At 48.9% G+C, this 15,749-nt stretch overlaps 1 protein-coding gene across 1 annotated transcript in view; it reads right to left on the bottom strand.

Annotated features, from left to right (window-relative positions):
• Positions 1-14,970, bottom strand: part of LOC139057266 (uncharacterized) — a 50,454-nt gene extending 35,484 nt beyond the window's left edge. The window contains exon 1 of the mRNA XM_070535155.1: positions 12,877-14,970. Coding sequence (XP_070391256.1) covers positions 14,002-14,799 — 798 coding nt within the window. The 5' untranslated portion in view covers positions 14,800-14,970 and the 3' untranslated portion in view covers positions 12,877-14,001. The remainder of the gene's footprint in view (positions 1-12,876) is intronic.
• Positions 14,971-15,749: the final 779 nt, after the last annotated feature.

Here is a 15,749-nt window from a genome sequence, read left to right on the forward strand (position 1 = left end):
ACGGCGCCGGGGTACGACAGAATAAACAACAAGACACTCCGGAACCTTGACGGACCCTCTGTAGACGCGCTCTTAAAATACATCAACGAGTGCTGGCAACAAGGTAAAGTACCACCGGAATGGAAACATGCCGAGGTAACCATGATACCTAAACCCAACAAGCCCATCAGCGTGCAGAACCTTCGACCTATATCCCTAACCTCGTGTGCTGGAAAACTCTACGAGCACATGGTGCACAACCGCATGATCGACTATCCCGAAGACAACGAACACGTCCCAAGCACTATGTTCGGATTTCGAGCTCACCTGTCCGCGCAAGACGTGTTGCTGCAAATCAAGGAAAAAGTCATCGACAAGCTGGACACGCACAGCAAAAGAGCCATCCCCGCACTTGACGTGAAAGGGGCTTTCGACAACGTGTCACACGAAGCCATACTGCAGCACCTCAACGTATATAACTGCGGTGAAAAAGTATATAATTACATCAAAGGTTTTCTGAAAGAACGTACAGCCACAGTGGGGATAGACAACTTACGCTCTGAGAAATTCGACATACCGCGAAAGGGAACGCCACAAGGCTCCGTCATTTCGCCGATGCTATTCAATCTGGCGATGAGCACACTACCCAAGCAACTGAAGCAAATAGAAGGGATTGGTCACGCAATATATGCTGACGACCTCACCATCTGGACTACGGGAGGGTCGACAGGTCAACAGCAAGACGCTCTGCAAGAAGCGGTTGACACTACGGAAAAATACCTGGAAGCATGTGGACTGACGTGCGCACCTGAAAAATCGGAGCTCTTGGTGCTAAGGAAGCGCACAAGAGGCCGACAACCGCAGCAGATACCAGACCCGGTAGTAAAGGTGGGAGGCATCATGATTCCGCAGGTTACGACGCTCCGCATCCTCGGACTCCTGATTCAAAAGGACGGGGCCGGGGGAGCAGAGTTGGAAAAAATTCAAAGAACAGTGCAACAAATAACCCACCTTATCAAAAGAGTGACGAGCAAAAGCCACGGACTCAAGGAAGAAGACTGCACGAAAATGATACAAGCGCTGCTCACGAGCATCGTCACGTGCGGGACCCCATACGTTGACATGAAGAACAGTCAACGAGACAAAGTAAACGCCCTCATCAGAAAATCATACAAAATTGCCTTGGGTCTGTCCCCCTCCACGTCCACAGCGAAATTACTCAAAATGGGAGTCCACAACACGTGGGAAGAGCTCGTGGAGGCGCACAACGTCAACCAACTGGAGAGACTAAAGCTTACAAGGACGGGAAGAGCCCTGCTGCAAGATCTGGGCTACCAAGTCGAGGATGAAAGGCACCTACCTCAGTGTATCCCACACGAGATCAGAGACAAGCTACACATAAGTACCATTCCCAGAAACATGCATGCCGAGTGCGACAAGGAAAGGAGACAGGCGAGAACACAGGCGCTCAAGCGCATACTCGAACGCACCAACAGCAAAGAAGAAAACGTTAGATATACAGATGCAGCTGCGTACAGTACCAACGACCGATTCGCAATCAGCGTGGTCGACGAGAAGGGCGAACAACTTACAGCCACATCCATACGTGCCAAGGACGCGAGCACAGCGGAAGAGGTGGGCATAGCCCTGGCCATCGCAACGTGCAAGAAGGCCATGGTTACCCTGGTGACGGACTCGCAAGAAGCATGCCGAAGGTATATGAACGGAAGGATTGGAAAGGCAGCGCTTCAGGTCTTGAACACCACCAAGATAGAAGCAGCACAAATCCTCTGGACACCGGGGCACGAGTCTCTCACGGGGAACCAGGCGGCGCACGCCGCGGCTCGAGATCATGCACGCCGAGCCATCTCCGACGCGCAGAGAACGCGTACCGACGACTGTGAAGAGGATGAAGAACGCATATCCAAGAAGTACTCGGATATCTTGGCGCACTACAGGAAGCAGAGGCGTCGCTACCCGCCCGCGCATAAGACGATGAGTAGGGACCAAGCGGTAACCTGGAGAAGACTACAGGCTGGAACGTACCCACACGGAACACTGCTGCACGCCATGTACCCGGGCATCTACGGGCGAGACTGCAAGTTCTGCCCGCCGGACACGCCCAACACCTTGCGCCATATGGTGCTTGGATGCAAGAATAATCGAGAAGCACAACCATCATCATCGCCATCAGGCGATAACATGCAGAAAGAGGCGGACTCGGAAGAAGAATTGGAAGACCAGTGGGAGGCTCTGCTGGTGACGCAAGACCCTGACAGCCAGCTGCGGTTGGTGAACAGGGCTCGGGCGGCGGCAGCGAGCCATGGCTACCTGGACTGAGGAGGCCACCCACCTTTGGGCTCAAGAAGCCTGGTCTCAAAATAAAGTTTATTTCTCTCTCTCTCTCTTTAGATATATGCGCTTTCGGAAAATTCTACCATAACCAGTAAATATAGACCCAGTAGTTCTGTCGGAATCACCATAACACGATACTAATGGCCTGGAATACTGATTAACATCGTTTGCCTAATAATATACCAAAACCATGTGAATCACTTTACAACTGCAACGATGCCAGAACAGGCGCAAGTGGTACGTTCTTTGCCTTCGTTAGCGTCTGATCCTGAAGGGATTACGGTTACGATGATAAACAATTTATACGAATCATCACCTTGCGACCTTCTAAACATTATGAACTACTCCCTAAACATTGCCTGGATTCCTTATGAACGAAAAATTCCTAAAGTAATTCCTATACCTAAGAAAACCGGGATCAGATTACAAACCTAGACAATATAAAAAAAAATTCTCTTACGTATATTGTTTTGTCAAACTCGTAAAAAGGGTCCTAGGTTACATAATTACGATCTTGATGGCTGAACATATTATGCTAAATCCAAAAAATACAGATCGGCGTCAGGCCAGAGCATTCGATTTGGTGTGCCCATGCTTACCTAGAAAGCCGCAGTAAACTTGATAGGTAATGAAGGCAGTATACTGCTCTAGTGACTACAGACATAGCTAAAGCGTATGACAGCGTTGAATACTCCATTTTACAGAGTAATCTACAAAATCACAATTTTCCAAAATACATGATGGCATAGATGGCAGAATATTTTAGAAGAAGATGCGCATCCACTGGGCTTAACCTTGATAAGCCTCCAATTTTTTTTTAATTTGGGTGCGTTGTATTTTCTGGAAGCCCTGCCTATAATATTAAGCATTTGACCCTCTTAGAACGGTGAGGTCTGCGTCTGTGACTGGGACTCGCAAAGTTTGTAGCGATCACTGTTCTATATCAGGAAGCGCGCCTACCAATATTACATTGTAGATTTCACATCCTAGAAGTCCAAACGTTTTTAAAACTTTATTGCGTTTCTACAGGATGATAGAAATACCAAGCTTTTCTTTTTTTTCTTTTTAGCTGCACCACTATTTCTTTAAATTGCCTATGGCAGATAGCACAATTCTTACCATGAGCTAAATTACTCAAGGAGGCGGCCATTACATCTACGAGAAATAAAAATGCTTATTTGGATAATTAACATAATTACGCTAATTAACATTCTTAATTAATTGCTTTACAGCACATTTAAATTGACCAGTTGTAGTCGGTGAGTTCGCAAGGCATATGCACTTTGAAAGCTTTGTTAGATATGGAGCTGTTTCCTGCGATTACTTCGAGTTCCCCAGACCACATCGGATTGCAGCACAGCTAATTGAGGAATGCAGAAGCAGGAAAGCGCATTCCAGAGGAGACACGTGCAAACAAGTTTGGGGCCCCCAGGTCGTGTGCCGCCGCGATTAGAAGGGGCCCTGGGACAATGGAGCTCAATCGTACCCCCTTCGGCTTTGAAGAAGGCATCTGCTACCGCTGCGGAGCCGAGCCACCGGGTGCAGGTGGGCCCTTGTGCAATGAAGCATGAGCGCCCCCCCCCCTCCTTCTCCAGCCTAGAAGAAGTGGATTGCCAGTCTGCGAGGCAAGACCGCAGAGAGCCGCCAGGTGCGACACCGCGACACGGGCGCCTACCATTGGCTGAAAGTGGCGTCATCGGAGCGAACTCTCCCATTGGTCAAACATGACGTGACTTACAGTGCTCGAAGGGTTTATAAGAAGCCTTCCAGAGAGACCTGAGCATTCTGGGACATGCCCTGATTCCCTGTTTCACCTCTCTCGAACTTCTTGCCGCGGGCCGCAGCGTCCGAGTTGCTGCCGGCCCGTAATGTCTGTACGACTGTTAATTGACGCTCACCTCCCTGTACATAATGTAGAATAAATCCCTCCCAAGTTTGTTTTTTCATCCCGGAGTCCCGTCCTCCAAACCCTACATCTGGTTGGCAGCGGTAGGATCGCCTCCGAATACATCAGCTGGTGGCAGCGCTACGAATCAACCTTCGTCGAGAGAGATCGTAAGGAACCGGGAAGAGCGAAGAAGAGAGAGCCTTCGTCGAAAGAGGTCCGAAGAAACTGGGAGTAGCGAAGAAGGAGCGAGCCTTCGACCCAGGGAGTCCGGAGGAACCGGCAACAGCGGACGAATGAACCGGATGGCAGGGTGCTGTAACCGTAAGTGAGCGCGTGGTTTTTTATGCGAAGCATATTACGAGAGCTCAACCCAGCTCCTCAGGCGCGGCGGTGTCGCCATGAAACCACGTGACACCGTGACGTCACGACAGAGGAGAAGTGGCTTTGGCTCAACTCTTGCAAGACGGGCTGGGTGGGAATCGAACCAGGGTCTCCGGAGTGTGGGACGGAGACGCTACCACTGAGCCACGAGTACGATGCTTCAAAGCGGTACAAAAGCGCCTCTAGTGAATGCGGTGTTGCCTTAGAAACGAGCTGTTTCTAAGGCGTGCGTCTCTTGCTCAGGCGCACATTTCGTTGCCGCGCCGAACGCTGCTTTCCTCGACGCTCACCGCGTCCAATGCGGGGCGCGTAGTCGCTGCCCTGTAGCCCATTGTCTTACACCCCTTGGCGGGTCGACGGGAACGCTGTCGCGTTCCACTCTTGAAGGCGAAGCAGTAATGCATGAGTTGTTTCTTCGTCTAGCCGAACCAAATATAGCCAAGCAACAGCAGTTCACCAGGCTAAACAGTGGTTCAACAACTAAAATAAAGGCTAGTATGCTTCGCATCCTGGGCTTAACCTTACCTAAGCCACAGCCATTTTTTCCATATGATTCGCCAGACTCAAAGGTTGTGTGTTCAATTTTGATAGTTCTGGGAATCGGGAGTTTGTTGCATTGTGTGTTTGCACAAATTAATTAAGGAAAACAGTTTTAACCACCTGTCGGGGCAGCTGCCATGGATCTCAGAAGGTTGACGAGGTTAGATTTGTTGTTGGTGTGCGACGATCTGGGAGTTGAGGCGGACGAACGGATGGAAACGCCAGCTATCATAAAGGCGATTAATGATAGTGGCAATGATGATGAAAGCATTAAGCTTGCTTGGGAGGTGATACAGGAGCCACGGCAGCGGGAGCGTCGTGTGCGTTTGCGAGAGCGTCGTGAGCTTAGGAGTGAGCGTCAGCGTGAAGAACGCGAGAATGAACGGAAGCAGGAGCTTCAAGAGCTTACTCTTAGGTGTGAGCGTCACGGACGTGAGAATGAACGCGAACGGGAGTATCAGGAACGTAAGCGAGAGCTTGAGCAAAAGTATGAGAGAGAGAAGGCAGCACTGATCAAAGAGATACAGTATTGTGATCAGTTATTGGCACAGAGACAACGGCTGAATTCTGTAGGTAGTACAGAGCGAAAGAATGAGGAAGCATCTAGCAGATTTTCGCCAAAAGCCGACGAAAAGAGTAGTGCCTGTGAGATTAGCTGCAGATTCATAAGTAAAGGGAAAAGGCTAGCTGCTAACGATGCCTTAGTGGCAATAGAGGCCGTTAAAGGCCAGAGTGAGAGCGACGAGGTGCTGTGCCAACAGATGACTGTGGAGACAGCTAGGCCAGCTGCGAACAAATTGGCACAGTTACCGCGTGTGTGCGTCGCAGGTAATGTTAGCGAGGTTGCTAGCGAAGAAAAGGGTACTTCTGACCCGACAGAAGCGAGCACCCATGTCAGGCCAGAGGTGCGTGCAGAAGCGAAGTGCGAGCTGGACGATGCAGTTGAGAATAGTTCTCGGGGTGGCGAGCTCCGTAGCTCACGAGAGAACAACTGCATTGTCCAGGGATCGGTGCGGCTCTCCGCCAGTCTAGGTAGCCTAGAGAGGGATGATTCAATGATTAATCATTCGGACTGTGCGCGTGAGACAGCGATCGATACCGACGGGCTGTGTGCCGATGCACAGCGTGAGCTGGGCAATGTAGTAGAGGGCAGTTCGCAAGAGTGCGAGTTGTCTTACTCGAGTAAAGCCTGCTGCATTGTGCCAGAGTCGGTTGAGTTGTCCGCCAGTCGAGGCAGAGCGAGTGTTGATTTAAGTGAGAATCACTCAGACTGTGCGGGTAAGAGACCGATCCGGGCCGACGAAATGTGTACCGGCCAGCACGAGGCACGAGAAGGCGACATGAAAGCGAGTGCAAAGAGAAAGCGCCGTAAAAAGAAGCGCGGTAAAGACCGAAAGACGGTAATTAATGTAGCGCCGCCAAAGATGGCGAGAAACCCAAAAGGGCAGGGCGCGAGGAAGAAGGTGCGGTCGTCTAGGACGATGTTGACGCATCCTAAACGTTCGAGCCACAGGTCAAAGGGGGACCGCGAAGAATGTTCTGCACGGACGCGGACAAAGGGCACGAGGCAGTTAAGCTCCTCGTCGTTCCGTAGTTCTTTTCACAGCTCAGCGTGCAGTTCGAAGAAACGCAAGGTGGCAGGACGAGACCAGGTGGAGAGTAGCGACGCGGTCAATCGAGTTTGTGTTGAAAGCGGGGCGCGAGGACGCAAATTGGCAGGAGACCGTAACGTCTTGGGGGAGCTGATAGTTAGTCAGCCCTTTTGTTGTCTCTCGGCAGCCAGAGTAGCTTTCAAGCCGCGACCACCGCGAGGACGGCTCAGAGTATGAGTCAGACATAAGCGTTTGGAAAGGGAGGCGAAGAGCTTCCGTAGAAAGGAAGTGTTTTGTTTTATTTTTGAACATTTGGAAAATTTCGCGATTTGAGACTAGAGTTTCTTTCAATGTAAAGGTATGAGCTTTGTTTATGTTTTGGTTTGAGCAAGCTCCGAGATTTGAAAGATGAGGTTTATGTAATCATGTAGTCTCGCGAGATGTTCATTAATAAGTAGATAGGCTTTTTTTTTGTGTGTGTGAGTAACCTGAGGGTCAAGGTTATCGTTCAGAGGCCTATGGTAAAGCGCGTGTGTTATTTAACCTTCTTTCTTTTTAAGTGTTTCTGAATTTTCTAAGGTTAAGCGCGTAGATTTTCAGTGAGTGCATGATTTGCACTGAGAAGCGTTTTTAGTTCCATTAGCGCGTGTCCTGTGTGGACGGAAGGAAGCAGACTTTATGACTGGGTTGCTAGTGTGTGTATAGGGCAGCCGTATTCTGACTTCTCTGATAAGTATGCGTGGAACGAGTTATTAAAAGACGCATTATTTTAAGAGTTCTGCGGAGTGTGTAAGTCCCGCAAGTTTAATTGTTCGTTTATGTCACGTGTCCTGTAGGACTTTCAGGAAAGAAACGTGAGTAAGCGTGAATGAAAAGTTTGCCTACAACGCAAGTACGCGTTTTGTTTAGTGACCACAAGGCTAGTGCGCTTGTGATTACGTGCTTGTGAGGTTGACCAGATTGTTCAGTGGCACCAATACGTGCGATAAGTACGCCACTACGATAGATTGGAAACATGCTGTTCGTGTAGTTAGGCCACTTAAGTTATGTTCGGCTGTTTTCATTTGTTGTTTGCATCGTCAACGACCCTTTTGTTTTGCAACAACAATGGTACTCTGGTCTTGTGGGCAATCGAGGAGAAATGGATAGCTGTTTGGAAGGGTGGTTGGAACTGTTTTGTCAAAATTGGGGAAATAAAAGATCAGGGTTGATTTTGACTCAGTAATAGCCTGGCGAGTCAGGGGTGAAGAGCCTGCGCTTACGCGTGGTGCAGCGCTGTGTTGTTTGGTTTGTTTGACGTATGTTCTCCAGGGCCCAGGATCCCGAGGGTTGTCAAACGAGGCTCGACCCCAGTACCCTGCAGCTTCTTTCAGCGTTCCTCATGGCCAGCGAATTGAGTTCACCGGCCATTCAGAACAACCGGGGCGAGGACGAGCTGTTAGATATGGAGCTGTTTCCTGCGATTACTTCGAGTTCCCCAGACCACATCGGATTGCAGCACAGCTAATTGAGGAATGCAGAAGCAGGAAAGCGCATTCCAGAGGAGACACGTGCAAACAAGTTTGGGGCCCCCAGGTCGTGTGCCGCCGCGATTAGAAGGGGCCCTGGGACAATGGAGCTCAATCGTACCCCCTTCGGCTTTGAAGAAGGCATCTGCTACCGCTGCGGAGCCGAGCCACCGGGTGCAGGTGGGCCCTTGTGCAATGAAGCATGAGCGCCCCCCCCCTCCTTCTCCAGCCTAGAAGAAGTGGATTGCCAGTCTGCGAGGCAAGACCGCAGAGAGCCGCCAGGTGCGACACCGCGACACGGGCGCCTACCATTGGCTGAAAGTGGCGTCATCGGAGCGAACTCTCCCATTGGTCAAACATGACGTGACTTACAGTGCTCGAAGGGTTTATAAGAAGCCTTTTAGAGAGACCTGAGCATTCTGGGACATGCCCTGATTCCCTGTTTCACCTCTCTCGAACTTCTTGCCGCGGGCCGCAGCGTCCGAGTTGCTGCCGGCCCGTAATGTCTGTACGACTGTTAATTGACGCTCACCTCCCTGTACATAATGTAGAATAAATCCTCCCAAGTTTGGGTTTTTCATCCCGACGTCCGTCCTCCAACCCCTACAGCTTGAAGAACATTTGCATGATTTTGCGTTACGTTTGAATAAAAATTGCATCGCATTAGCATCATCACTGTAGAGGCCAAGTTATACGCAAATGCCTACTTGATCCCGCACGCCAGGGCCCCATCCTTCTGGCAAACGTGTGCAAATTACGGGATAAAGCGTGGTTTACAATGCCTATCAATGGGGCCCATTTCTGTCATTTGTGCTGATATATGCCTATTCACTTGCTTTTAGCACCAGAAAACGCTTTTTTTTTGCGATGCTGTTTTTGTTTTGAAAGCAAATTCGGTTATTTCTTCCCACAAGGCATTGGCAGACGCTGTTGCTAATGGCAGCACGCCTGCCAATGTGACCTAGCAAATAAGCGCTTGCGTTGTAAACGTGAGTTAAGCTTTTGAGGGCCTCTCACCACCTGCCTGACACTGGTTAGCAATACTCACACAAAAAAAAAATCCCCGAAAGCATCTTTCTTCGGTAGTGGACACGAAACTTCATATGACACTCCAGAAGGTGATTAGAGAGGAAGGTGTGCTGTAGACTATAGCTTGTAATGACGATTGACTGTAGGTTGCGCAGCACGTTTTATATCGTAAATAAAGATTCGTAAATGTACACTATTCAACTTTTGTTGATTTCAATCCATTAGGTACGAATTTCAGTTTCTCTCATTAACCATTTAGCAGCTTTCGTGGCAGATTTTGTATTTTTTTCGTGCTTAGTCCACTTGAAGCGCCACTGTAAGAAGAAAAGTTTGCCCATTTATTACACACTACTTGCTCACAGTGTCGGAGCAAACGTATTAAGCGTGTTGGCTGCAGTATGCGGATTGCTGGATCAGTGTGCTCCTCTGCCGACACTGCCCAGCCACGCACACAAGCCACAGCTTATGCGGACTGAATATGTCTATGGTGAACACTTTAATGTTGAATAAAAATCTATTCTATTCATATTCTATTCTATTCACAGATGGTGCTTGCGTTAAGGTTATAGTCCTATCTTACATGCTAATTTTTAATTTCTTAAATAAAGCTGAATGTCTTCCACAGTTGTTTCGTGAGGCATAGAAGTCGTTAGTCGTTTAGTTCGGGCAGAATGCAGGAAAAGTTCGTTAATAATACAGAATTGACTATGCACCTAGCTGCGTCCTCGGATGGCCTGGTGGCCACCGCATTATAGGCCTTAGAGCTGTTACCTTAAAGATTGATCGAGAAATTTGGAAGCAGGAAAAGCGCCAATCCTAGCGCAAAAATAAAGAAAACGCAACAATACCAAAGCGGTCAGTCGTCAAGGCAGCTTTCTTTCTTAAAAAAAGCTCGCCGTTCAAGGAAACGCTATAGGCGCATGTAGAACGGATAGCAACCTACAATGGAGGGCGACGTGTGCTTACACTTTGCCAGATTGCATGACACCTGTCTTTCTCAAAGGAACGCTGAACGATGCGTACAAGGTTACAGGTGCAGTTCATGTCGAAACTAGCGCATCGCAGACAAATAAGAGTCGTTGTGCGAAACAGCGTTGTACAATTGTAACGATGTCGGCTCGCCAAACAACACCTTTTATCCCAGAACGACTTCGCAGCGAGCACTTAATTATAACTTTTGTGTTTGCGCGTGGCGCCAACAATCAAAGCTCAATTCTGGAGGACCACTTCGTTATGATTCATGCGCATGAGTCTTTATTGGCGTGCACTTCACCATCAACACAGACAGGCGTCATTCGCGTTTCCGCCCTTCACTGTTGCTTTCCGCAACCGCGAGCAGCGGGTACAGGAGATAAATAACTGCATCACAGGACGTGTATACAGTGACCAGCAGGTTAGATTAGGTTACCATATATGAAGCAAACAACAAACTTAACATCTTTACCGTCAATGTGCACGAGAAACTTGAAGGCTCGAGACCGTTGTGGTGGTATCGGAAAAAGAAAAATTCGAGAATGGCCCGAAGGCTAGACCAGCTAGACTTCCTATGAACTCTCTCCGCTGACGCGACGGCGACCGTGCTATCGCGCGGTCGCCGTCGCGCCGTGCGGACAGAACTGTCCATCGATCGCGGCGCGGCCGTGACGGCGACATCGCGGCGTGACGGCGAAATCGTCGCTGGTTAAGGCGCGACCGTATAGCCACAGAGGAGGCGGCACGACAGGTCCTGCGCCCGTAGCCACGTCAGAAAGTCATTACCACTCACCGAAATACCTGACCGCGTTTGGGAGCGCTGGAATCGCGCGGACGTCGCACTGCCACATCACAACGATCCGGCGTATAATGATGCCTAATGACGACCACGCGACGACTGCTATACAGGCCACAGGAACCGGATTATCAGTATAGCGAGCGAACGCAAGCCGCCTCGGCGGCACCGTCGATGTCACGCTCGTTGGTGGCGAGGACGCTACACGAAGCGTTCACCGTGCTCGGCTCGCTGGCTTCGTATATACGTATATGCACTGTTTCGGAAGAAGCACGCAGGCGTCAGGAAACTCTGCACGGCATCGGTGATAGCACAAACGTTCAATATGTCAGGTGTCAAGGTCGCAACACGCAAAGCCACTGTCGGGTGAGTGCTATGTTGCACCGAAACTTTTGGTGAGAAACAGGCCTTCATTACCGCGACCACGTGTTGCTCAGATTGTTCTTATCTGTTGCGTAATCAGGGTGTCTCCTCATGGTCATTAAGCCTACTTTTCTTTAGTACTCTTGGGAGATAAACCGCTTGTCCTCGTGGGGAGTCCTTTTAGAGGTAAAGGTGCCCCCTTCAGGGAAAGGAGGGGGGGGATGCTAAGTGTTACAAGGGTAAGTGTTAATCTGTCCATACGTTTACGTTACGCCATTTTGAGAGGGATAATGCCGCGCGCATTTTTTCACCTCAGGATGTACTTTTCAGTCTGCGAGGAGTTAGTATGCCTTGGTTCCGTGCGACTTTACTTTTCAATAGAATAAACTTATGCCAAGTACCGAGGCATTGGTATATTCTCACTAGGATTAACCCCGTATACTCAAACGATCGTCGACTCGAAGCTTTTCCTTCGCTCCAATGAGTTCAGAGCAGCGCCACCCTTAGACTAAACAAGACGCCGCGCTTTTTGAGAATTGCCGTGGGAAGTCTTATAGTAAAGTACAGCGAACTGTCGAATGGCGGCGCAGCTATTCATTTTCCCGAGTTGAGCTGGAGTGTTGAGGAACGTGCTGGAATAAGGAGCTTAGAGTTATATGCTGCCACAGGTGGACTTTAACGTTACCATATCACCCGTGTATGTCATTGCTCTACCTCGAAAGGCGCAAATTTGTGCTTGTAAAATATTTTGTAATGATATGGGAGGCGCACGCAATCTTGTCGCAAATGAGAAACGGCAGTACCGAGTTCGACTCGAGAATTGACTTTGCGTGTTGCGACCTCGACGCCTGACATCGCGGAGAGCGCTTAGTGTCATTACGGTAGCCGTGCACCGTTGCCCTTTTCAATGACACCTAAAGTGGCTGGGGCACGTGATGTGTGTGCGATGGTATTCTTCACCAACTATAGCGTTCAGGAAAGGCTGCCATCAGAAGCGGGGTGCCTATTGGGCGGTCAAGCTGCGCGCACGTCACATCGGTAATTTCTGCTCTCACCCGAAAGGTCATGCAACGTAGAAACACAGTTACCTCTCTTATCATTAATTTTCTTGACTTGAATCACTTTTCCATCCCGCCCAGCACGGATTCCGCAAAAGTATCTCTTGTGAAACACAGTTGGCCATTTTCCTGCACGATGTTCACACTAACATTGACAGTAACATACAGACTGACGGAATTTTCCTGGATTTCTCTAAGGCCTTCGATAAAGTTCCTCATCAACGTCTAATATTGAAACTTACAAGACTTAATTTGCATCCTGATGTTTTGAATTGAATCATTGAATTTCTTAGCAACTGCTCCCAATCTGTCATTATAAATAATCACCTATCTAACCCTGTGCCAATACCATCAGGCGTCCCTCAAGGATCGGTTATTGGCCCTCTACTATGTTTAATATATATTAATGACTTACCTTCACATGTGTCCTGTAATATCCGAATGTTCGCCGATGATTGTGTCATTTATCGCACTGTACGTAACACCTGCAATCAAACAGCCCTGCAGAAAGACCTCGCCAACATACTAACATGGTGTGACGATTGGTTAATGAAACTTAATGTACAAAAATGTAAAGTTATGTCTTTCACACGTAGCAGTAATCCCCTGGTATTTCCCTACCAAATTAGAAGCATGCCTCTCGAACTAGCAGAGTCCTATAAATACCTAGGTGTCACTGTACGCAATGATCTGTCTTGGCATAAACATATTTCTAACATCATATCATCTGCTAATAAAACACTAGGCTTTTTAAAACGTAATCTCCGCCAGGCACCTCAAAACGTAAGACTGCTTGCCTACAAGTCCCTTGTTCGAGCAAAACTTGAATATGCATCTGCCATCTGGAGCCCGCACCAAACATATCTTATCACCTCACTTGAATCTGTTCAGAACCGCGCTACTAGGTTCATTCACTCACAATATTCATATGACGTCAGTATTTTCGCACTTAAAACACAATCCGGACTAACACTACTATCTAATCGCCGACGTATTGCTAGTCTTGAGCTCTATCACAAGTTCTTTTTGAGTACCCTTCGTCATGCGCCATACATCGTTCCTGCGGCACGCATCTCTCACCGCACCAGTCATCCACAGCAAGTCGCACGCCCGCGTGCCCGAACCACTCATTTTTCCGCCTCGTTCATTCCTCGAGCAGCTGAAGACTGGAACGGCCTTCCTGCTGACATCGTTAGCATCACTTGCCTGTCTTCATTCCTACAGCGTGTGATTGATCACCTTGAATATAACTAATGAAGTGTACCAAATGTGGAACTTACGTTAAACCCACCCCTTATGTAATATAGGGACGAGAAGGGCCACCTGGCGGGCGAGAGTAGGCAGTACAAGTAGACTGGGTCGGGGAACTCCAGCGACTGCGACAGTGCCGAGAAATGTGCCCGATTCGATGGCAGTGAAATCAAATGGGCTTGTTGTCAGCAGTGCGCCATTTTGATGCGTTGCGGAAACGGGGTGGGTAAGAAGATGCGGGACGGGGCGGAATCGAAGAAGCCGGGTGGGTATCAGGGCGATGAGCCGATCAGATGGTGTGAAGACTCATGTTTGCGAATTCCTGGCGTACAACTGCCTGGATCAGGGAAACCATGACTGCAGGTGCGTTGGAGCGGCTGGAGTCGAAGGCAGCCGGATAGGCGGCCTCGATCTCACGCCGGACGATCCTGGTAACATCGGCAGTGTTGTTGGGACGAGGAGCGTCGGCACAGGAAGATGACGCTGAGGTGTTGGGCAGACGGGCAAACTGCTGGTCGATACGTCGGCTTTTAGCGAGTTCCAGGCGGCGGCACTCTTCTATAACTGCATCCACCGTCACTACGTCGTTAAAAATGAGCAAGTGGAAGGCGTCATCGGCAATGCCTTTAAGGATGTGGGAAACCTTGTGTGACTCAGTCATGTGTGCGTCAACTTTGCGGCACAGAGCCAAGACGTCCTGAATGTACGTGACGTAGGACTCTGGCGACGTCTGCACACGGCTGGAAAGCGCCTTCTGCGCGGCAAGTTGGTGACCGTAGGGGTTGCCGAAGAAGTCTCGGAGCTTTTGCTTAAGCGAATACCAACTGGTGAGCTCATCTTCGTGCATCCGAAACCAAACTCGAGGTGTGCCAACGAGGTAAAAGACTACGTTGGCGAGCATGACAGTAGAGTCCCATCGGTTATTGCGGCTGACGTGCTCGTACAGGCTGATCCAGTCCTCGACGTCTTCCCTATCTTTGCCTGAGAATGCGCCAGGATCACGGGGAGCGGGGAGAGCGATGTAGGTCGTCGAAGTAGCAGCAGGTGTCGGAGCCGGCGGAGTCGAGTTGTCGTCGCCGGGAGCCATGAAGGAAGGCTCGACGTACCGTCCACTGCGAAGCTCCGTAACGAGGTACAGGGAACGTCCACCTCCACCAGATATGTTACGTAGGAAGACGCAGACGAAAAGCTATATACAAGTATATTTACAAGGAAATACGCCGCACTTGGCCAAGAGGCAACAGCCCGCGCTAGCCTCTAATCGTCGTCGTCGTCTTCGCACTGCTCGCCTCTTCGTCATCGCAAATACTGTTCTGTAGCAATATCATCATCTGCGTGTCACCTAGCACTAACACGCGTAAACCACATTATGGGAATACCCTTTGAAAAGTGGGATCGTCACGATTATATCCATATACAGGGTGATCATTTTTAAGTTCTATGTAATTTTTAAAAGTAGCCTGTTGCAAGCAATAAGAGTCTAGTCCTTGAGCTGGATTATCCAGAGAGGCAGACATTACTTGCACATCAAATCGAAACAGACATTCAACTAATTAACCTTCAGATGAAATTAATTACTTCACGGTGTATATTGGAATCGATTAATTGTAGTCGGTGAGTTTGGAAGGCGTATCTACTTGGAATGAATTTCCAGATTACGCTAGTTTAGAGACATGCGCCATGAAACTTGCCATCAAAATGCACTGTTGTTCCACTTCATTTCGTAACAAAACGCTCATTTATGCATAGATGCACTAAAGTAACTGGAATGCCCATTTATTTCGTCCCACATTTTAGAAAATATCTCGAAACTGGTGTCATTTTGGAAATTCATTTCAAGTTTAATACGTCTGGCAAGCTCACCGGCTACAATTTGTAAATGGCAATATGTGCCGTAAGTTAATTAGTTAAGAAGTTAGTGAATTTTCGCCAGTTAATTGATTATGCGTTTCTATTTCTCGTGCAAGTAACGTCCGCATCTAAATATCCCAGCTCAATGAATGGGCTCAAACTATCTGCCACAAGTGATTTTTTTTA

This window comes from Dermacentor albipictus, chromosome 3 (genome assembly GCF_038994185.2).
Source record: "Dermacentor albipictus isolate Rhodes 1998 colony chromosome 3, USDA_Dalb.pri_finalv2, whole genome shotgun sequence".
Lineage (NCBI taxonomy): Eukaryota > Metazoa > Arthropoda > Arachnida > Ixodida > Ixodidae > Dermacentor > Dermacentor albipictus.